The following is a 23,239-nucleotide window of genomic DNA, read 5'->3' on the forward strand; positions in this document are numbered from 1 at the left end:
TGTTGTGGGAGCACCATCATTTCATGCATGCGTATTCTTCAAATGTAATCTTGATGTTTCCAATTTCTGAGGCAGTGCTGCAAGGACATGAAATAATTTTTCCCACCTGCTTGAGGATTTCGTAGAAAAATAAAATTAACTATGACAATACGAATTCAATACCCGCTAATTTGAAGGGAGTCCTATTCAGAACATTCTTGCCAATTCTGTTGAACTTTAGGTACGTTATTTTTTGTTGTTGTTGTCATTAATATTATGTAGTTAAGATTAGTACTGGGATTAACTAATATGTGATAATGTTAACTTTTTTATTTATCTTTGGAGTTTTGTTTTACCAATCAGATTCAGTGCTTTTATTGATTTATTTACTAATTTTCACTAAACTATTATTTGATTATGCCTGGTGTTGGCTTAATGGTTTGGGTGTTGGGCTTGGGAGGCTAGGATCCTGAGTTCAAATCCCACTCAGCTGTTGAATTAATACCCGGTGGGTTGACTCTGCCTGTCATCCTTCCGAGGTTGGCAAAATGAGTGCGAACACAAATCGGAACACAAACCTGCAGTTGAGGAGGACTTTGGCTCTGACATTGTTTTGGCAAAAGGTATGGAATTCATCCAGATTGTGCATCCACAAAGGAGTGAGATAATTTTTAGCTCACGTGGAACCTAGTTCCGGGGAGTTTATGGGATGGTGTTGCCTGGTGTTGGCTTAATGGTTAGGGTGGCGGCAGGCTTTGGATTCAAGGGTTCTGAGTTCAAATCCCGCTCAGCTGTTGAATTAATACCAGGTTAACTCGGCCTGTCATCCTTCCGAGGTTGGCAAAATGAGTGCCAGCATGCTGGTATACTGTGTCGGAGTGGCGACCCGTCCAGGATTGTGCCCAATAGCCAAGAAGACTGCTTAAGTAGCACCAACGCTCTGCACAGAGTATGGTCCCAATTTCCTCCTATGGGATGGCTCATCAGTCTGTCCATCCATTCACAAATACTTGCAACTTCTTATACGATCTTACACCCTGAAACTATATATACAATGTCAGTGAAACTTAATGACAACCTTCATCACCAGTGTTTGTTCATGGCATAAAAAAAAATCGGACCCGAAGGGGGTTTATGGAGGTTGCCCCCCAAAATAGTTATTTGCTTTCTTCTCAGAAACTACACATGCAATTCTGATGAAACTTGACCACAACCTTCATTACCCATGATGTACCAAAGTTTTTTTCACACCATTAAAAAAAAAAATTGGGGTCGAAGGGGGTGTACGGCAGGGTTTCCCCACAAAATATTGTGGTGGCCCAGCATCACGGGGGAACCATGAGGGATGGACTGCCTTTGATTACTCACCGGCCTCACCAGAACCACAGGCCATCGCGCAAGAATAACTTTGTGATGCAGCGGTTGCTAATCGACCGCGAACGCCAGTAACGACCACGTGACTAAGGGTCCTCCGTCTAACAAACCATTTACTTATGGGTCACATAACCTCCTTATCAGGGAACGCGCCTTCGGTACGTACTTGTGTTAACCAGATTACTTACCGGATCAGGAGCAGCCGAGCGGAAGTACAAAGCGAATCTTTGGAGAATAATGTCCCGGCTAAGCTAGGGTGTGGGCCATGCTGGACCAATGAAGGAAAACATGAAAACGAGCTGGGAACATTTCTACACAGTGCATTTGTTTACAACCAGAATGCGAGGAAAGGTATGTAGCTCAGTGAATGGGATTTATTGGTATGCACAGCAGGGGAAGCAACGAATTTGTCAGGTGCGGCAAAAGACGAGCAATCTTACAAAAGTAGACAGAGCAGAGTGATCCCCTTATATCTTACACAATCTTAATTTATGCTAGAACAGGTACCAACACACACACACACACACACACACACACACACACACACACACACACACACACACACACACACACACACACACACACACACACCTGAGGAAGAATTGATAGCCCAGAGAGAAAGAAAGCAGGTTAGGGTAAACAACCTCTCAATACCTGGTATGGTCGGTCGGTAGACCAATGCAACCCAAAACGCTTAGGGAGAGGTAGGTGGGAGGAATACTGGTGTGTCTAGAGTGTGGGAGTGTGAGGTGCGGTGGAGCGCAACGTTGGGGTGCAGCGTCGTGCAAGAGGAAAATGTGAATGCGAGTCAGTTTGTTCGCTCTTTCGGGTTCTGCCTGTAAAAGAACAGTCTGGCTTAGCCCATGTTAATGCTCTTTTATGTGTCCACGGTAGATGAGGTGGAGAGAAAGTAAGATGATGGAAAAAGATGTGTAAGGAGAAAGTCCCTATCCTATCTGTTTACATATCTGTAAGTGTAAATGTCTGTACCTATTTAGGATCGCTTAAACAGAGTGGCAGTAGTGTGCGATCACTTCCCACCCACCCCCCTCCCCCAACCCCTCCTGCTCGATTTGCGTCAACCAACTCGCTGACTGCCTGCTTGCCGATCCCATCTGGCTACGCGTTCCCTTGGCGGCATCACCGACAACCCCGAACACGAAGGTGAGCATCAGCAGTGACAGTGAGCATGGCAAACCAGTTGAACTCGAGCAGATGAGCAGGCTGACTGAAAGAGCGACTGACCCAAAAGAGGCTGACTGAAAGAGCAACTGACCCAAAGGAGGCTGACTGAAAGAGCAACTGACCCAAAAGAGGCTGACTGAAAGAGTGACTGACCCAAAAGAGGCTGACTGAAAGAGCGACTGACCCAAGAGAGGGCGAACTAACTCTGCTCTGCCCTTTTGATGGATCCGGACGAAGGGAGGGGCTGAGAACTGGATCAAGATGAGCTGCAGGGAAAATCCCACTCTACTGGGCCACAGCTGCTGCAGCCATGCCCCACCTCGGAGCCGGAAAATGGATCATTTACTCACTGACCTTGACTCGGGTCGAAGCTCCGAGCTTCACATGGGCCGTGGTCTTCGGACGCGTGCTCTGGTCCCGAACGTGTGCTGCCCTTCATTCCATGATGGAATTGTAGCGAAATCCTTCCGCTACCCGTAGTTCCCTTCAAAAGCCGCAGCGTATTTTCACACCTCATGTTATGCCTTGAAACAGCTCGACCACATCCTCTCTGGGTCCTTTGATGCTTTGGTGCAAATTTGACGACCAATGGGCAGTTGTGGCGGTTATAGAGCAAGGCGCTCTCGTCTTAGCATCCACAGTGAGAGATGGTGGCGATACGGCATTGATAGCAAGTAGTGATCGCCATGTGGCATCCATGGTGAAGGCCGAGTGCTGTGCGGCGCTCAAAGTGAAATCGGTACATAAGTCACGAGTTGGCGTGGGTTGCTGTGAGGGTATTTTTCCCAGTTGTATGAAGCGGTTGTGGTGAACGTGGTAAGGTTTCATGAGCCTGGTGAAGTCTGATGTGAGGTGGCGGCACGCACACAACAAAGGAACGATATACTGTGCATTGTCGGCAGGGAGAGCTCACAGCGTGAGCATGTTGGAGATGCCCGTAGTGTGTTGCTCATTATTATTTGCGTGGCATGCGTGCTTGCTTGCATGATTCGTGCAACGAAAGGGAAAAGGTCAAAGGTTAAAGTGAAGACATAGGAGATATAAAAGACCTAACTGCAAGAGTCCCACGCAACGCATCTTTCCCCTTTTACCCACAAGACATAATGAAAGGATTAAGTAAGATATATACTATTGGAATAACTGTCTGCCATTGCCTTGGAGGCATGCGGTTTTACAGAACCGCAACAATACTGTATGTACGAGGTCTGTCGAAAAGTAACGGGACTGAGCCTGCTGTGTGCTCCACTTACACAACTTGAATGAACTGGTTGTGTCACAGTCTTTCACAACATTCTAGCAAAATATATGATTGGTGATGGTTGACTGCGCTCATAGTGTGATTTTTTACAGGTCGTGCTTTACACGTTGTCGAGTCTGAGTCGTCAGTCTACGAGTCATGAACAGAGAGCCAATCTGAGGTTTCTTGCCAAGCTTGGCAAAACGCCTTCCGAATCCTTCGCAATGCTGCAGCAAGTCTACGGGGGAAGAAACGATGTCATGTACACGTGCATTTGAATGGCACAAGAGGGACGGGAGGAGGTTGAAGACAATCCACGGTCTGGAAGACCTTCAACGAGCAGAGCGGCTGACAACATTGAGCATGTGAAGCAGGATGGTGCACGCAGATCGTCGACTTGCGGTGCGGATGATTGCTGGGGAACTTTCCATCAACAAGGATACTGTCTGGAGCATCATCACTGAAAATCTCGAAATACGCAAGGTGTGCGCAAAGATGGTCCCAAAGCTGTTGTCCGAGGACCAGAAACAGCAAAGAGTCACTGTCTGTCAAGACATTATCGAGCGCCTCGAGGACGATCCAGACCTGTTCGGGAGAGTCGTTACTGGCGATGAATCGTGGATATTCGAATACGATCCCGAGACCAAACGGCAGAGTCGTCAGTGAAAAAGTCCGGCATCACCAAGACCAAAGAAAGCAAGGATGTCGAAGTCGAAGGTCAAGGTGATGCTCATCGCATTTTTTGACATCAAGGGCATCGTCCACTTCGAGTTTCTCACTATGAAGGACGCATTCTATGCCATGCTCAAGTCTGTGGTTGATCAGTGACCCAAGCGAGATACTCTTCTTGTTTTTTGGGGGGTTTTTTGTATACACTATCGAGGCACATATGAGGACCAACACACAGAATGTACAAGGAGAACAGGAGACAAGGGGGTGTGAGAGGGAAGGTAAAAGCAGTGGGGAACAAAGGCATGAGATCTGTGGAAAGGGAGAGGGAAAGGGATGGGGTAGGGGTACACAGGGTAAGCAAGATGGACACTACAGGGACTTTCAGGTCCTTACACGACAGGGACTTTCAGGAAGGAAAGCAGGGAATTTGAAGGAGGTGGGTTTGGGGTGGATTAACGGGGTGAGAAAAGATCATGTTTTTGGATGGGGGAAGATAAGAGATGATGGTGAACAAGTGTTTCGAAGACCTGGAGGGAAAAGTGGGATTGAAGAAAGTGTGGGAGTTTATTCCAGAGGCGAGAAAAAAAGAGGAATGAAAGAGTGAAGGTGAGCAGGGATTCTTGATTTTGGTAGTTTTTTTTTTTTGGTAGTTGCTGGCGAACCTCGAGTGCCCTGAGGAAATATGGGGGGGGGAGGGGACAGGACATATCTCAGACAGAGCAGGGGAGGGGGGCGAGGCCAGAGAGGAGATGGTAGAAGACAGACCACCGAACTGCCTGCGGTGAGAGTGAGGGACCCAAAGACTCGGCCTCATCCTGGGAGATACCAATGATCCGAAATGCCTTGATTTGACGACCATGGGGGCAGTTGTGGCGGTTATAGAGCAGGGTGCTCTTGTCTTGGCATCCGTAGTGAGAGATGCTGGTGATGCAGCTTTGATCGTGAGTAATGATGTGGTACCTCATGAAATGCCTTCTTAAAGTCGAGATATACCATGTCCATTGCCTTTCCCTCATCCACCCAATCAGACACTGCTTCATCGAACTCTAAAAGATTTGTTAAACAGGAACTACCTTTGGTAAACCAATGCTGACTACCTTTAATTAGTCTGTATTTGTTTAAACTTTAAATGGTTCCTCATCTGGTCCTTAATTAATGTCTCCAACACCTTCCCCCACAACTGAAGTCAAACTAGCAGGTCTAAAGTTTCCCAATTCTTCTCTGGATCCTTTCTTAATTAAATAATGGTGTTACATTTGCTGCTCTCCAATCCTCCGGTACCTGTCCTGACTCCAGGTGAACTATTGAAAATACCCGTTAATATCTCGTTTACCTGCTCAACCACTTCCATCAATACCCTGGAGCTATAACTTCTCTGCGATTACCGAGCTATTTCTTTACTTCCTCCACTCCAACCTGGATCTTCTGTAAAAAAAAAAAAACCCTTCCTCACCTCCTCGATAGATACTCTCAGCTAATGGCAATTCTCCTGTGACTGTTCTTGTGTAAAACAAGGACAAATGTGTCCACGAGCAGCGTTCTAAATATTTTGTCGGCTAAAAAAAAAAAAAAATAATAATAATAATAATAATAATAATAATTAAAAAATATTTATTTTTTAAAAAACAACAACTTCCGATATTTCGTCACGTGCCTTGATTAAGCCAATAGCGAAACGCGTCATAATGTCTTTTCGTATTTACGATATATCGTCTATTTACGAAATAAATAATGTATTTACAAAATTACAATACGATAAATGGAATAATCTTTAAATAGCAACGTGAACTTTTCGAAAGTTTAAAGCAAATGTCCGAATATATTTAAAAGTTCATGATAGACGCTCTCAAAAGGCACCGTCTATGTGAGGATGTGTACATGTGCTCAGTATTTAAGGAGATCCGGATCTCGTAAAAACAACAGCCGAGTCCTCGAGATTAAGGTTTTGTCTTAACAAGAACAAGAAGAGGAGGAAGAACAACAACAACGCCGAGCTCTCCATGAGCGACGTTCCCTACGCGAGACGCTGCTAAAAGAGCACGTCAGTGTTTTGGGCGGTGTATAGTTGGAATAGTTGCTTTGATAGGTTTTTTTGTATTAGTCATAAATTATTTTCGTTGCCTCCAAAAGGGGTACAAGGTAAATGTTGTTTCCTCCAAGTCTTTATTTGAAGAACATTGATGGAAGATAAAGTCGATATGAGACGTTCATCATGGACATGTTGACGATCTCAGCAACATGGAGGTGAGGAGTCGGTTGGCTTGGTCTTGGTCTTGGTCTTGGAGCGGGCCCGCGTTTTCTGCAATTTTGTAAACCCGTAAATAACTGCGTTTGTGCATACTGCGCTGAAACCACGATGTATGAGGTAAACCGTTGAGAGAAATGCGTGTGATTCTCCAAAACACCCGTCGTGTGTTCTTTGCTTTGCAGCCTTTTCCCAGAGCGTTGCCATCGTTACCAGGGTACGTCTCCCGATCGTTGAATCCGCCGAGTTTGCCACGTATTGTTCATTCCACGGTACTCGTCTCGAATGTGGCTTGTATCGGGACCCGTTGCTTGTGTATTCCGACGTCAAAGACGGTATTGATGAGGTGATTCCGGACTCGTTATGTTGGGAAAGGGAACAGGGAACCGTTCGCCGTACAACTTGCAGCAGTTTCGGCGACTTGCATTGCGCATGCGCAGACTGCGTGATTCGAGCCTGGTGACAAAATTAAATAATACGCGAAGATGCGCGAGAATCCCAGACGGGAAGAGGCCACGCGGTCCATCACGTCCGTGTCATATCCACCTTCTTGAAGACCCAAAGAGCCAGTTAATGCTATTCCCTGTGTTGTACCAAACTTATTTTTATTATTCTTATTTTTAATTCGAACTATGGAGAAATAACAAGTCTGAAGACGACGATGGTTCACGAGCGGTATTTGAGGGTGTAGATTGTTTCAGAAGTCAAGGATGAGACAATGTGATGATGTTTGACCAAGTTATAAAAATGATCAACATGATGTGGTACGGGTGACAGGTTATTAGCTGCAAAATGTCGAAAACCCGGTTTCATTCAACAACTTTCAAAATTTGACCTTTGCATAACCTTTAAAGGTCACAAAACAATGTTGTGGACATTAAAATAAGGAAACAGGATAAGTGCTGTAGCTTATTGGAGTTAGTTCGGCGAAGAAGGTCAAAAACCCGATTCGATTCCCACAACTTTGAAAATTTGACCTTTGTGGCCTTTAAAGGTCAAGGATTATGACCTTTGGTGCAAAAGTTCCTCCAGAACATTCCAGGAACAATATAACGTCATATAGGCTATATGGCATTTCGCACTCCTCGGATTATCCATACTTTGATGAAATCAGCGTAAAAACAAACTAGAAGGGGGCGCCACGGGCAAGGTGTTCGAGATAGAGAAAAATGGTTTCAGGACTTTAGGTGGGGAATGACCTCAAGATTATGCATAAAAATATTGTCATCCTAGCTCTCAAAGTTTGGGCGGTCGTACGATTTTTACGTCAAAATTCGCAATTTTCTAAGTTTTGACCTTGTGACCTTGACCTTGGGACGAAAATGAAAAAGACAACGACAAGTTTGAGATAATTCATTTTGCTTTTCAAATACCGAAGAACCCATTCCATTCAGTCAATTCCCGAGGAGAAGATAACCATTTTTAGGGGGTGGTCGGGTTAAAAATCCATTTTTGGGGGTGTGGCTCCGCCCACAATGGGCGTAGCACGCCCTCATCCAGGAAAACACAACTAGACATTGATATCGAACACATAACCAAGTTTCTTCAAGATCGGATCAATGTCCACGGAGTTATGCTCTGGACAGACAGACACACAGACATAACGAATATAGTGGTCACTCTGGCTGGCACTCGTGAACCAAAAACTAAACATTCCCACTTGATACGATGCACGTACAAAACAATCGGACATCTCAATCGTACTTGGCTGGCTAATATTGAGCAACTTGACATTCCTGCCAATGTGCTTATATCCTTCTTATCCCCATTGTTTCCAAGTAGTCATCCAGCTCCAGTTGAACTCGATGAATTGTCCTGCTGCTACCACCTTCTCCACAAAACCATTCCATAGGTTAACAACTGTGTGTAAGATGCCCTTTTTGCTTCCACTCTCCAACTATTCCCTTTGGTGCTGTCACTGCCCCCCAGTCATAAAACAAACTGTCCTGTTTAACTGTTTGAGTGCTTCATTTTTTTTTCCAGGATTCGATACGAAAACATGGTACATTCAAATCCAAGCATTGAAGATTCGAATTGTAATGATTTCAAATTCAGTCATTTAAGGCCATGCTGAGCGTGTCCACATGCCCAACAAATAGCAACAAACAACACAGATTGTTGAACAACGATGTGGGTCACGGTCGTGGCCATGAGCACGTTCCCCCAAGGCCGCGGTTGTGGCCAACCGTACCCAAACAGTTAAACATCTCTATCCAATGCCCTCGTAAGTCATAGGCGCTTTCTTTCTCATGTATATAGTCCTGTCTCTTTCGAATGTTCCTCATAGCTGAGTCTAGCTGGAATCGATCTCGTAGCTCAACGCTGAACCATCTCGATGGCAGCGATATCCCTTCTCAGATGTGGTGACCAAAACTACCGTAGACATGATATTCCAGATGGGGCCTCACTAACTTCCTGTGCAGTGTTAAACTTTCATCCCTCGATTCATAATTTATTCCTCTACGAATTTAACCAAAAACCCAATCGGCTTTACCTATCGCAACCCAACACTGCTTCTTCAGGTTCCTTCTGATCACTCCAATGCAGTTTTCCTCTTTCATTTGATTGTGTTTGTACCATATCCTGATGCTGTGTTGACCATGTTTCCCTGCTGACCTCTGGAAGCTTGTACCTGTTGCTTTGTTTGTGCCTTGGGAGTAACTGTAGGATCTTCCTGATATCTTTGATTGTTGTTCCTTTCACACTTCTTTCAGATTTTTCACATTTCTCTTTATTCGTTCTGCTCCGTTTGTCTTTCTGTCCGTCCGTCACGCTATCTCCTCCTAAACGGTTGTACAGAAATTCATCAAACTTGGTAGTTATGATCACCGCATTAGCAAGAAGGTGGAAGAGCAGGATCGTCCACATTGCTGGAATGTGGACAAAAGGTGAAACACCAATTTTGTTTTACAGTTACGATCACATGATTTAAACATTTTAAAATGAAACTTTGCATATGCAATCAGCATTGGTAGACTCGTGATATATGTAACTACTGTATTTCTAGATTTGACCTCTGGTTCATGCCCCCAGTGAGTGGGGAATTACGGTCATGGGAGAGTCAAAACGTGAAATACATGTTTTTTTTCGCTCAAAATTCTGCATTTGGTCATTACCTTTGCAAACTTTGTTGCGAAGGTTATGTTTTGATCGCTGTGTATTTATTCATTTATTTGTGAATATGTGTGTTTGTTTGTTTGTTATTCGCATAACTCCAAAAGTATTGAACTGAATCGCAGCAAATTTGGTGGGATGGTTGGTTATTATCCGAGGACCATTTGATTAGATTTTGGGAGCGATCAGGTCAAAGGTCAAGGTCATGAAAAGGTCAAAATCGTCTTTTTACCATAGCGCAGTCAATTTGTATCCAATTTGCATGCAACTAATGCCAAAATGTTCAGAATTCAATGGCCCATCTTGTGATATGTGACATGACACAATGATGTAATAACCCTTATTAGCGGTGGGGGGTCACGACATTGCAAAATGTGCGGTTTTAGTCATAGCACGGTCAATTCTTATCCGATTTGCATGAAACCAACACCAAAATGTTGACTGTTCTGTTCCCCACACTCTAATACCAATTACAAAATTAAGAGTACAAAGGTCAAGGTCGAGGTCATGAAAAGGTCAAAATCGTCATTTTGCCATAGTGCGGTCGATTTTTATCCAATTTGCATGCAACCAATGCCAAAATGTTGTGAATTCAATGCCCAATCTTGTGATTATGTGATATGACACAATGACGTCATTACCTTTGTTAGCGGTTTGGGTCAAAGGTCAGGGGGGTCAACGACCTTTATGATCATAACGCGGTCAATTCTTATACAATTTGCATGCAAGTAGATTCAAAATGTTTAGAATTCAATTCCCTATCCTGTGATATGTAATATTTGATTTCTTATAATGTGACCAGTTGTCATCAGATTGACTTGACACCGACACCCAAAAAGGTCAGGGAGTTCATACAGAAATTGTACAATGTACGTGAATCAGTGTCAAACAGCAGGAAATTTAATGTTTTTAAGCCATCATAACACATATGAGATGGCAGATGTGGTATGGGATTAAATACCCTCACAATCAATGGTTTCTGGGGGGGGGGGGCAAAATGTAGCGTTGGCGAAGGTATGCGCTCTTCTGAGTGCCTGTTCTAGTTCCTGGTGGAATTGTTTGCCATCTTTCAACTTTGTTTTAGGTGCGAAACGGGGTTTGCGATGGCGTTCCATCACAATATTTATTCTGTTTTTTTCTTTTTTGGGCAAAATACGTCAAAATGCATCATCATCCCCCAACCCCGCCACCCCTCCTTCATGATAATTTCCCATTTCCCATATAGTTATTCATGTTTGGGCCTAAAATGCGTGAAAATTCCATTTTGATATTGAGCTGAAGTGGAACTGTTGCTGTTAGGGTGTGTCCATGTTTTCTTGCATGATATTTGAAAGAATAATGCCTCCAAATACAGTAGTACTATAATCATGACATGGCACTAGATAGAACCAGGAAACGTATTCACAGATTGCAGTGTCGGTGCTACATATGCATACCGCAGTTAATGTCACACTGACTTTCCAATTGTTCGCTGTGGGATTTTGGACGTCAGGAGACAATGGCCATGCCCCGAGAATTCAGCACAATTGTTATCTCGCTGTTCTCGATGAGTGAACCTCCCATTGTGTGCCGTGTGAAGCTCGATGTATGCATCCCTAGTTCCGCTCACCATTGGTTATGCCCTGGGTATGCAACAGCGTCAGCAGAGCCTTGCTATGTCTGCCCCAGCTACTGTCCACAACCATTCTTGCTCGCAGCGGATAGTCCTTGTTAAACACCCATGCCGTTTCAACAATCATCAATGTGCCATTGGGGCCTTACGTGGAACCACCTGCAGCAGCACTTTTTCCTCAACAGTGTAGTTTCAAAGCATTTCAATAATCTATTTTTGTATTGTTTTTAAGCATTTCAACTTTTTTTTTGTTAACCTTTCAAAAAAATTATTTATTTATTTTGGTGAAAGAAATCTTGAACAAAAACATTTGATATTGTGTGTCATGAAACAAATGTAAGCAAATACCTCAAAGGGGTTTGTCAGAGCCGAGATTAACTTTGAAGATTATCCTGTGTATTGTATTTATATGCCCACACAGTCGAAGGTGCCGGTGGCATTGTTTTTGGCTTGTCTGTCTCCTGTCTGTCTGTCCATGCATGCGTGCAGGCGTTGCTAATGTATTTTCATGACGGCGTTAACCTGTGAACCGCTGAAGGGATTCCATCCAAACTTGGTTCAATTATGTACAATGATGTACAAAGATTAAATGATTATATTTTGGGGGTAAAAATGGTCATAGGTCATATGACTTAGTGAGTATAATTGCTTAACTTGCTTGATGTTAAATAATGCCTTGTATCTTTTTTTGTTTCTGTCAACGCAGGAAGGAGACTTTTGGTAAGTAGCCTATTGTATGAGGAAAAAAAAAAAAGAAACATTTTTGAGAATGAAAATCTAACTTTACATGGTAGCATAACTATGATTTTGAAATCACAGTTTGTTTTACACAAGCAAGGAACTTCTGTTTCCAAAGTGGGTTAACTCTCCCAGAATTACAGGTCAGTTAATTTCTTCAGAATTGGTGTGCAGTATTTAAGTATGACTTGTAACACCCCCTCTCACCAAGAGTGGTGCTATGTCATATACATTTACCTAAAGAGAATTGGGGGTCCTACCAGCTTACCCCCACCCTGAACTCCCCAGCTGAGAATATTTTTTTACCGCCAAAACCTTCTCAAGCACACTCCGAGTATGTACAAACCAGCAGGTTTCAACTAATTCTGTCCAGTTGATCAGGAGTGCATATAAGTAAATCAGCAAACAAATTGTCATGCGTTTGGCACACGTGCCATGCTCACGAGGTGCATACTCTGACCCGCCGCCACTTCCAACCCTGAGGCCCCCAGACCATGGATATTTCCACGTCCCGAAGTTTGTCAACCAACTGCGGATGCTGGAAGAAGCAATTGCACCGAACAGGGTCCTCGCGTCTCCGGCCGCGTTCGCTGAGCTTGGTTCCATGCTCTCAGCGTTTATCTGGCTTCCACTTACTATGGCCGAACGAATCTTGGATGAATGCTGGCTAATTGCGGAGCCAATCGGTGGGGGAAAAACTTCCTGTCTATCTATCACATACATGCTATGCCAGACCTCTCTCTCTCTATCTATCGAGTGCAGCCCGTGGTTGCTGGTTGCATCATTGGTTGGGACACGGCTATGCCGCTGATGCAGTGTCCCCCTTACCAGTACACTGATGCTCATTTTGCCGACCTCAGAAGGATGACAGGCTGAGTCAACCTCCTGGTGTATTTTTAATTCAGCGGCCAACAGGGCTTGAACTCAGGACCCTAGGATCCCAAGCCACCACCCTAACCACTAAGCCAACACCAGGCTTATGCCAGACCAATGAAATAAAGGACAACCGTGGCAAATTTGAAAGATGTTTATCAAACACCAACAGTAATTCTTTATTCACAAAGCAAGGCAATCATCAAAGCATGTATGTACAAGCAAGTCAGCAAAGTAGGTATTTATAGGGGAGTATCTACAGAGGGTATCCGTGCACCTACCCCCGCCCCCCCCCAGGACCCTACCAAACCAACAGCACTTTCTGCCATCCATCACGTTCAAATGAAGAGGTGCCTTCCTTTGTGTCGATGCCTGCCTTTTTCACATGGATTCGGCCTTCAGTATTGCAGAAAATACAATCAGGTTCAAAAATGATATTTTCTGATGCTTTCTTGCACTTTACCCTTCCTTCTTGGCTGGTAGATGGTCCAGGAGCTTCAGGATCATGAGATGGTTTACTCGCTGTTAACCTATGTAGGTTCAGGGTAAATCTTTGGTAACATCCTCGGTGATAGTCCTCGTTCTCCTGGATCTCATCAAGAATGCCCTGATGGATATCTGTCATTCGATATGAAGAACCTGGTGGTTCAGCTAAGCGACGATCCCGTATATTTTTGAGAAGTGCCAATCTATCATTTGGATTTGTCAAGTCTGAAAAATATGTAAACGATCCACGCTTTATTCCAGACGCATTCGAATGACACAATGTTCCCGTTTGCATTTTCTTTCCATTTCAACAACTTTCTTTTGACAATTACATTAAACTATTTCTTGCTTGTCTGACATCCTGACTTGTGATCTTGATCTTGACTAGCTATGGTCTTGCTTACCTAACTAATCTAACCTGGAAAGAGGGGAAAAAAATACACATAAAAAGATTACTACACATAATACTTGAGTATGTAAATATTCAAAGTGCATCAGGGTGTGTATAGGGGTGTGTGTGGGTGTGTGTTTTCTGGCTTTCAAATTATCCGCCTTCTTCAATTCCAAGTATGATAACAACAATAAACATCCTTGATAAGTTACAAGACGAATATTCCATGGTTCTGCCCCTCTATTATTATTGCATTAATTATTATTTGAAGCTAACATTTGATATTTACTATGATTTTACCATTTTTAAAACCATTTTGAACTCCATCTTGGATTTTATGGTTGGCACCAAAACATAAATCACCACATAGGCCTATTAGTTTCTAATAATCAGGAACATATATTACAATGAATCCAAATATTAATTCACTGTATCATATTATTCTTAGTTTCAGGCTGTTGTATACAATTTTCTATGATTTTGCCTCTTGTGGTGGCCATTTTGGATGCCATCTTGGAATTTAAGCATTGTAACAAAATTCAATTACTAATGATGAGAAACACATTATTCCAATGAATAATTTACAATTTTGTCACAGTTTTTGGCTGTTATATTTAATTTTCTATGATTTTGCATATTTTGGTGGCCATCTTGGATTTTAAAAAATGGAAACAAAGCCCAATTATCAGAAACTAGTAACTAATGATCAGGAACCAAATCCCAATGATTATTTTTTCAATTTTCCACATTTTTGAGATGTTATATATACCGTATTCTATGATTTTTACCCATTTTGGACGCCATCTTGAATATCGCCAGAGTGCCGAGAAATTATTTCTGTTAACATCTCAAATGTGAAAAAGGACCATAAAAGAAAGCTAAAAAATTTGGTTTGGTAGAGTCCTGGGGGGTGGGGGGGAGCATGGATACCCTCCGTCGATACTTGACTATTGCAGGCAGGTAAAGACACTGAATAGCAGACCTTATTCCCTAAGCACATATATCCCTTAAAGCAGACTTACTTACACATACAATATGTGGTGCCATCATTCATTCCAGGAAGGAGCTATGAGGACCAGAAAGAGGCAGTTCAAAGCATTGGTTCGATTTGTCACGCAACCAAGCGAGGTTGCATCAGGCCAAATATTGTGAGGGGTTGCGGGGGATAGGGGCATGAGGGGTTGGGTGTTGGAGTGTTAGTGTTGTGTAGAAAGTGTGTGATGTGAGTGTATATGGAGCTGCGAGACAACGCAGGGACTTCATCACCCCCCCCCTTCTTGGCTCGTGTGCCGCTTCCCCCGGCCTCCGCACGATTCACCCCTGCGCCTCGTACCCCGGCGCAGATGGGTCCAGCACGACCCGCTCTCCGGCAGACGATCTCTCAACAAGCAGTCTGAGATGTACTCACACCCAAGGTGTATCGACAATAGCGGCCCTGAGTGCATCAACAAACTGCCACAAACTCGGCCAAGTCCTGACCTTGTACGTGCCACGTTGGGTGTGGCTTCGAGGGAGCAAACTTCACACAAGCATCTTTCCCATTGGTGCGTGTCTGGGGCTGTGGAAAATTCCTGTGTCGTGATGTTCAGATGGTGACGTGAGCCCTCCCCCGTCCCTCGCGTGTGCAGCAGCAAGGGAGCACATCTGCTCCCTCCCTCGCGCGCAGATGCTCCTTTGTACCATGTGTGTGTTTGAGAAGCGTTATCCCACTTGACGAATGTAGGGGCGTTGGGCAGGAAAAATGGGGGAAGGAAATTCAGTACCAGTCCAGAGGATTAATTGTTTCTGACGGTGAAGGATTTGTTCGTCCGTAAGGGTTTTGATTGAGGTTGGTGGATTGATGAGATTAAAAACAGCAAATGGGGAGACATCACACTGGGAATACACAGACTATCCTCACAACCCATTTCCCCTCTAAACCCCCAGGCATAGGACAAGGATCAATCTACAAAACTAAGAAATAACTCATTCTGGGGAATCCATCGTGTGCATGGATGCTCTCCCCGGGGTACATTTCTGATCCGGTAACATTATCTATTGTGTGATGAACTTGTATTACTACTACTATTCTTGCTGAATCTAGTGCCCTTGAATCAAAATTGACTGGAAACGGTGTAAATGAATTTCTCCCCTCCTTTATCTTTCCTGTTCCATGCTCTACTTCCCGAGTCCAAATATGGTCCCACTACCTTTTGGTAGTTCATTGCCTTTCCCCCCTCTGTCATTTCACTCTTCCATGAGTCTTGATCTTGTTTTTTGCCTTTTTGTACACATAATATGTAGATGCTCCATATCATGAGCAATGCTACGTTTAAAGCATCAAAAGCGCAGTTTTGAAGCCCTGAATAATCCCCTTTTGGATTCTAGGGTTGGTCTCGTCAAGTATCCTTGTTATGATCACATCTTGTTTGTTCATAAGCTTCTCTCAAACTTCTGCTTTAGGATGCTTCGTATGTAAGATGGTGTAACAATGCCTTGGAAGGAGTTTAGCAGTGATCTTTCATGAAAATACAAGAGAGATTCCCCCTCCTCTCCTCTCTTCATTTTGAATTTCAGTGTGAAGCCAGGCACAGCAGGAACTGTTAATTATTACTGTTAGCTGTAGTCTGGTGGGAGAGGGTATTACAAGTCCCCACCCTTTTCAGTGCAGTATTTGTGTCCTCACGTTTTCAAGTCGTGAGGTGTTTTGAATTGTACAGTGAGAGGTATTTTGAATTACATGTTTGAATAAGGATAATAACATAATCCTTTTGGCCACTCCCATAGGGAGCGGGTGCTTCTAATGTTGAAGAGGCAAGGGAAGGAAAAATGTAGGGGTCATCCATCCTTCAAAATGTTCTTGTGGATTTTTTTTAATTATGCATTTTTATCTTGCCAAAACCAAGTTTTTGCAAGATATGTTAGTCAGCTTGTATGTTTTTTTTTGTTTTTGTTTGTTTGTTTGTTTGTCTGTAATCACGTATAAAAAATTCTGCAGAGCACAGTTATCATTGGAAATTTTTGTAACTTCGCATATCAGAGGCCTATAGAGGTCCCTATCAGTGCACAAAATTTTGAAGGTCAAGGTCAAAGGTCAAGGTCACTTTGTCGCAAATCAGGGGAGTCGACGAAACCCTTATTTTTTGAGTAATTTTGATCGGATCGTCTTCAAACTTCATGGGAATATAGTTCATGGTCTGGCGCTCAGCTGATTAATTTTTGGTGGCGATTGGCCTTGACCTTCATGGTTAGCGCCTAAGGTCAAACATATTTGACCCCGAGGTCAAATTTTGAAATCTTAGATACCATATCGAGTAATACCTCATATGAAAGCGCTTGATAAGTGCTTTCCAGATCTGTCAAAAGTTTGACGCTATGACGTCATTTGATGACGTCATGACGAAAAAACGGATTTTTCATGAAAATTTTATTTTTTTGTTTGTCTGTAATCACGTATAAAAAATTCTGCAGAGCACAGTTATCATTGGAAATTTTTGTAACTTCGCATATCAGAGGCCTATTTAGGTCCCTTTCAGCGCATAAAATTTTGAAGGTCAAGGTCACTTTGTCGCAAATCAGGGGAGTCGACGAAACCCTTATTTTTTGAGTAATTTTGATCGGATCGTCTTCAAACTTCATGGGAATATAGTTCATGGTCTGGCGCTCAGCTGATTAATTTTTGGTGGCGATTGGCCTTGACCTTCATGGTTAGCGCCTAAGGTCAAACATATTTGACCCCAAGGTCAAATTTTCAAGTTTTAGGAACCATATCGTGTAGTACCTCAAATTGAACACCTCGATGAGTGCTTTCTAGATATGTCAAGCTTGAGACATTATGACGTCATTTGGTGACGTTATGAGGCAAACGCATATTTTTCATGGTTACTCTGTAGAACGATTCTCATCAGAATCTCTCGTAGGCAGATATTCCTCAAGGAGTTGCTCCTGGTGGATGATAGCAGCTCTTCACCTCAGTGTGACCTTAAAGAAGTCACACGTGGTCACCTTTTGGCAAGATACGGGTCACACTGAGGGTGACATTGGTTTAGTTATATTTAATTTTTGCAACATGACGTCTTTCTTGCCTGTATTTCTTTCCCTTGCCTGCGTGGTCTGTGCTTTTATTTTATTTTAGGCAGAGCTTTTCACCTTTTATTTTTACGAATCTTCATCTCAGAATTACAAACAATCAATTGCCTCTTTTTATCCATGGTGCCTTGATTATGTGAATGTGCAATCTTGTCGTTAACCTTGATCATTCCTTCTTTTTTTGTGTTGTAACAGAGGACGTTTCACTCTCCGTCATGAGAAAGAAACACAGGGGTGTAACCAGAAAACAAACCTCTGGTATGGGATTTGTACTTTTGGACTTTACCATGTTTTGCAGTGATCACCCACCATATTTATCCTTGATGGACACACATACAGGCACACTTGTATTATTGGGTCATTTATTCTAACTCGTCGTACCCACTCCCTGCGGGAGCGAAATATTGTGTCGATGCCCCCCTTCCTTCGGCAGGGATTGGTGCTTAAACTACTTGCACCATTTCACATGTACGGGCAAAAATGGCAAGTCATCTTCCTGGATTTTCCCAGCCGTTTTTGATTCTGTAATGATACGACGTACACAGATACACACTTAACAATTATATCCCTTATTTTAATATAGTTAGAAACACCCGCTCCTCCAGTTATGGTGACCTGCTTACAGAGTGAACCACAACCTCATGGGGGAGGTGGGAGGGGGTCCCTGGATTACCCCTAGTACGTATGAAAAAAATTGTCGGAGATCGGCCCAGCCGTGTTTTATTTATTTATTGATTTAATGCCTCCTTTGACAGTCGCCTGAGGCATTGTTTTCAGGTTGTCCATCCATCCTTCCATGATAGGTTTTCGTTACCGCAGTTAATTAAGAACCGCTGAAAGGATCTAAATCAAACTTGGTACAAGTAAGTATAACGATGTAAAGATGAACTGATTCGATTTTGGGGTCAAAAAGGCAAAAGTCAAAGGGCATGTAAGGTAAATATTATGTTATTGTGCTAACTTGTGAACCAGTGATGAGATTTTGACAAAACTTTGGAAATATGTCTATGGTATGATGCAAAGATGAACTGATTTGATGGCGGCAATAAAAGGTCAAAAGTCAGAGTCCGTGATAGGTTTTCGTTACTGCGATAACTTAAGAACAGCTGAAGGGATCTAAATCAAACTTGGTACAAGTATGTATAATCTATACCAATAAATGGCTGTGTGTGCGTGTGTGTGTCTCTCTTCCATAATTCGAAAACCATAAAACCTCGCAGCCTGAAACTTTGCATGCATACTAAGAAAACTCCAAGGAATGGCAAGAGTGAAAATTGAATATTTGGGTTGATCAAAAACATCCCTTTTGAAGATAAGTAATGGCTTCATTTAATTATATCCTTTATCAGGTGATCTCCGGCCACCTCGCTCTTTGGGGTCTGAAGGCATCTCCTGGGTAACCTCGCTGGGGTTGAAGCCGCCATGTTTTTTTTGGCCTGCTCAAGCATGCCATGACTTGGAACAGGCGCAACGATTTCTTAAGTTTTTTTTTTTTTCCCCCTCTTTCTTCACTCATATTATTGAATGCCTGTTTATCATAGCTATGAATCGTTGTGTACGTCGCTTTTGCAAGTGCTGTAGTTTTCAAATTTGGAGCTTAGAATGATTTCATGCATTATATGATATGATTTTCCATGATCTACCCTCATGGACTCATTATAGTATATCATCAAAATATTATTTCGATTTTGAGGATCGTATACCATCCGGACTAAAGTGTCAATCTGGAGTGAAAACTGATAATTTAAAGAAATAACGAGTCTTGTATAACTAAGCCGATATACCTATTTACTTTCAGCCAGCAAGGCTATGCTCCGTCCTCAATATATACACAAGAAAATGTGAAATTTTCAAAGCATTAAACTTGTATTATTCTACTGTTTGGAGAATTGTATTGTGAACAAAAAATTTAGGAACGTGACAAAATGAACGAGCTTCATTGAGCTATATGATTTAATGCATTCATTGCTTGACCTAGCACCCTGTCCCCCAGAGGGACTGCTTATCCATAGCGTCTGCCAGATCTGTGTCTATATTTTCGGAGGTTTTGCGAGGTGCCCTACAAGGAATCAAAGCAAATATGGTGAAAAACGGACATTTTAAAATGGCGTTATAACATTTGCATGTACCCCGAACCGATGTACCACATGTTGTGTGCACAGTCGAGCAAGCAACGTTGCGGATTATCTGCAAAGTTTATTTCACGGGCGATTAAACTTTGCGATGTCTCCAGGGTTGTTCTACATTAAACATGAACTCTTTTGTGGATAAAGTTATTCTTTGAACGAATTCATTTTATTTAATTAACTGCTGCGTGCGCGGTGAAGACGGGCTTTAAAGTTAAAGTGATCCAATCTGTTATGCAGCCACAGCACAGCCAGCCGTTCCTTATCAACCATTTAATTGGAGTGTTTGCTTGAGTGCTTAAGCCACTTGTCGAGCGCCATAAAGTCGATAGGGGTACCACGCTATGTCATTTTGAGCGAGTCGTTCACTTACTGCGCACGCTTTTACTGCGCCATGTCATCCTGAGCGAGTGGTTCGTTGTCCGTCATCCTGAGCTAGTTGTGAAATAACACCCGATTTCCGAGCCATTTGCTGTTTAACGTATTTTCTAAATTTCCGAGACTTTTTTTTCCCACCCGTCATGTAGTATTCCGGGAGCAGAGAGGGTTAACCCTGCATTGTTGTATTAAGTTTTTTTTTTTTACTGTTGATTTTGGTAGCCAAGGGTCTCTATTTTCAGAAACTGCTTGATGACGTGTTGTCACCCTTGATCAATTTGAGAAATTCAAGATGGCATCCAAGATGGCCACCATTACCTATAAATGACCATAACTTCCTAACTATTCACCCGAAGGAAGGTGATTTTTGTCTCTATACCTAGGTTTTAGGGGTCAAGCTATCCATTATAACTAAGTATTATGTTAATATCGTATTACATAATGGTAATTTCCAAGATGGCTGCCAAGATGGCCGCCGTAACACTAAAACTGGCATATCCTTAACTATTTAATCCAAATTAGTCGTGAAGGTGTCTATCACTGGGTATTTTGGAGACGCATCTATCTGTATCAGATCAAAGTTCATATACTGATGATGTCATCTAGAAACCCAAGATGGCTGCCAGTTTACAAGCACTGCTATATCTTCTATACTATTCAATCTTGGGGAAAATATGAAAAGGTAAATGACCACAGGTGTTATATGAAAACAAATGTTCTTTAAAAACGACGAACTGTTGCCCGATATTGCGTGTGTTGACCTGTGCAACGGCCATTGATGTCATCATGGTATCTGGGTGTGACAGGATCATGTTTATTAAGGGAAGGTAAACAGCCTTCGTCTTTGGTTGTGCTGAATGACCCTGTCGACATGTAGCCCCAGTGTTGTACCCATTGTACTCAGGACAATCTAGTGTGTTGTTAATGTCTTGAAGAACGCGAGGTCCATCTCACTGGCTCTTCCCTTTGAAATTACTTGTTGTGCCAGCATACCCAGGGGCTGAACTGATCGTTTGGGGGTGTTCTGTGGCATCGGAGGCTTCTTGGGACCATTATATCTCTCTATCTCGACGTCATACTCGAGTGGCTCAACCATGTCTTCCTTTTTCACACGCCTAATGGTGTCTTCTTGGACTGTTTCACTACTGTTACTATCTGGTTGTGTGAGCAGCATGGCATGGGAATGGGTGGATGACTTTCCGTTTGGAGACGATATGTCAGTATCAAAATTGTCTACAATAACACGAACCAAGCTTGAACTTGAAGTTGATAGGCCTGGTAGTGAAGGTTCCATGGTTGTGGCTTTGGCAGCTGAATGTTGAAAACGCCGTACTTCATCGTAGGTACATGTAACACCATACTCTTGTAACACATTGATAAGTTTTTTTTTTGATCTCCTCATCTTGATGCTAAGAGTAATTTGCAAACTAGTGGGCTGGTTTTTCATCCCCCCCAGTTACCATTGAACCAATGAGAAGTGCAGGTAGTGCCCTATCTAGGTTAGGAGACAGCTTCCCTAAAAGTTTCATCAAAGTGTCACTCACAGTCTCTCTACATTCCTGTCGGTTAACCCGAGTATCATAACAATCTTTATCTAATGTTATTATATTAGTTTGACCTCATGCCTGATGACTTTGCACAGTTTGTTGATTGTTACATCAATGTCATCGTCCTCGTCTTGAACCAATCACATACATTTTGCAGCTATGGATCGCAAGCTAACAATGTCTGCTAACCCTGGAGACTTTAAAACCACCAACTCATCTCCGAAGCGTTCGCATAGGTTTGGGACAATTAAACGACGTGTCAGCCTATCACCCCCAAATTCTTTGTATGCTTCATGCAACTCAACTGAATTCGGGAAGCCGGACGAGTCATTGATCATTACAACAAGTGATTCAAAGGCACGATCAATGTTAACTTGGCTATCAGACTTGGTTGCAGCTGAAGCCACATTTTTTTCTGACAAGAAGCTGTTTCGGCAATCCACATGATACCTTGCATCAACTGCGTGAAGGTCACTTAAAGCGCGATCTACCCTTTGCCGCACAATGTCTGATAACACATCTTGACGCCGTTTGCAGGCTTCAAGAATAGTTTGCTTGAGTGACTTCTTGCCACCTGCGCCACCTATTTCCCGACATGAATATGCTGGTCGCCAACGTTTTGGGTCTTTCGGATCTTTTTCAAACGCACAAGCTTCACCACAAAACAAACAATGTTCTTTGAAGATAAATCCTGGTAGTGATGAACGTCTCCTGGTCTTTGGTGGAATGTAAGACGAAGCACTTTCTGAATTCTTCCTTTTGTGCCTTTCAACCTGGACGCTTGAAGTGTATGTTGAAGCACAGTTTCTGTGACATTTAACTGTGCATTCAGGATTTTCACTAACTTTTTCTTAAAGAAGTTCATGATACCTGTCCCCGTAGATTTTGCTATGCTTGATAAAGTTTTGAATTCTGACAGGGCCAGTGTCTTTCAACGGTTCGGTCTTATTCTCGCATCCAAATTTGGACATGAAAAAGCACTGTCCTTCATTCATTTTTTACTCGTCATACGGGCAGCACCTGAAAAGGCAATAGTGAAGTATTAGTGCCCGTCGATTACAATATGATATTAACATAATACTTAGTTCTAATGGATGGCTTGACCCCTAAAACCTAGGTATAGAGACAAAAATCACCTTCCTCGGGTGAATAGTTAGGGAGTTATCGTCATTTATAGGTAATGGTGGCCATCTTGGATGCCATCTTGAATTTCT

General features: G+C 42.8%; 1 protein-coding gene across 8 annotated transcripts in view; it reads left to right on the forward strand.

Moving 5' to 3' along the window:
* The first annotated feature begins 6,395 nt into the window (after window positions 1-6,395).
* TMEM237 (transmembrane protein 237) overlaps window positions 6,396-23,239 on the forward strand; it is a 72,977-nt gene continuing 56,133 nt past the window's right edge. Inside the window, exons 1-4 of one of the 8 annotated variants that reach the window (XM_085853262.1) lie at window positions 6,559-6,691; window positions 6,878-6,909; window positions 12,125-12,138; window positions 18,170-18,232. In XM_085853262.1, the coding sequence (XP_085709388.1) occupies window positions 6,686-6,691; window positions 6,878-6,909; window positions 12,125-12,138; window positions 18,170-18,232 (115 nt within the window). In that variant the 5' untranslated portion in view covers window positions 6,559-6,685. The other 7 variants (XM_085853253.1, XM_085853271.1, XM_085853242.1 and 4 more) reach the window with 7 other exon arrangements.

Source organism: Eptatretus burgeri, chromosome 2 (assembly GCF_056783735.1).
Source record: "Eptatretus burgeri isolate ZD-2024b chromosome 2, Ebu_testis_v1, whole genome shotgun sequence".
NCBI classification, from domain to species: domain Eukaryota; kingdom Metazoa; phylum Chordata; class Myxini; order Myxiniformes; family Myxinidae; genus Eptatretus; species Eptatretus burgeri.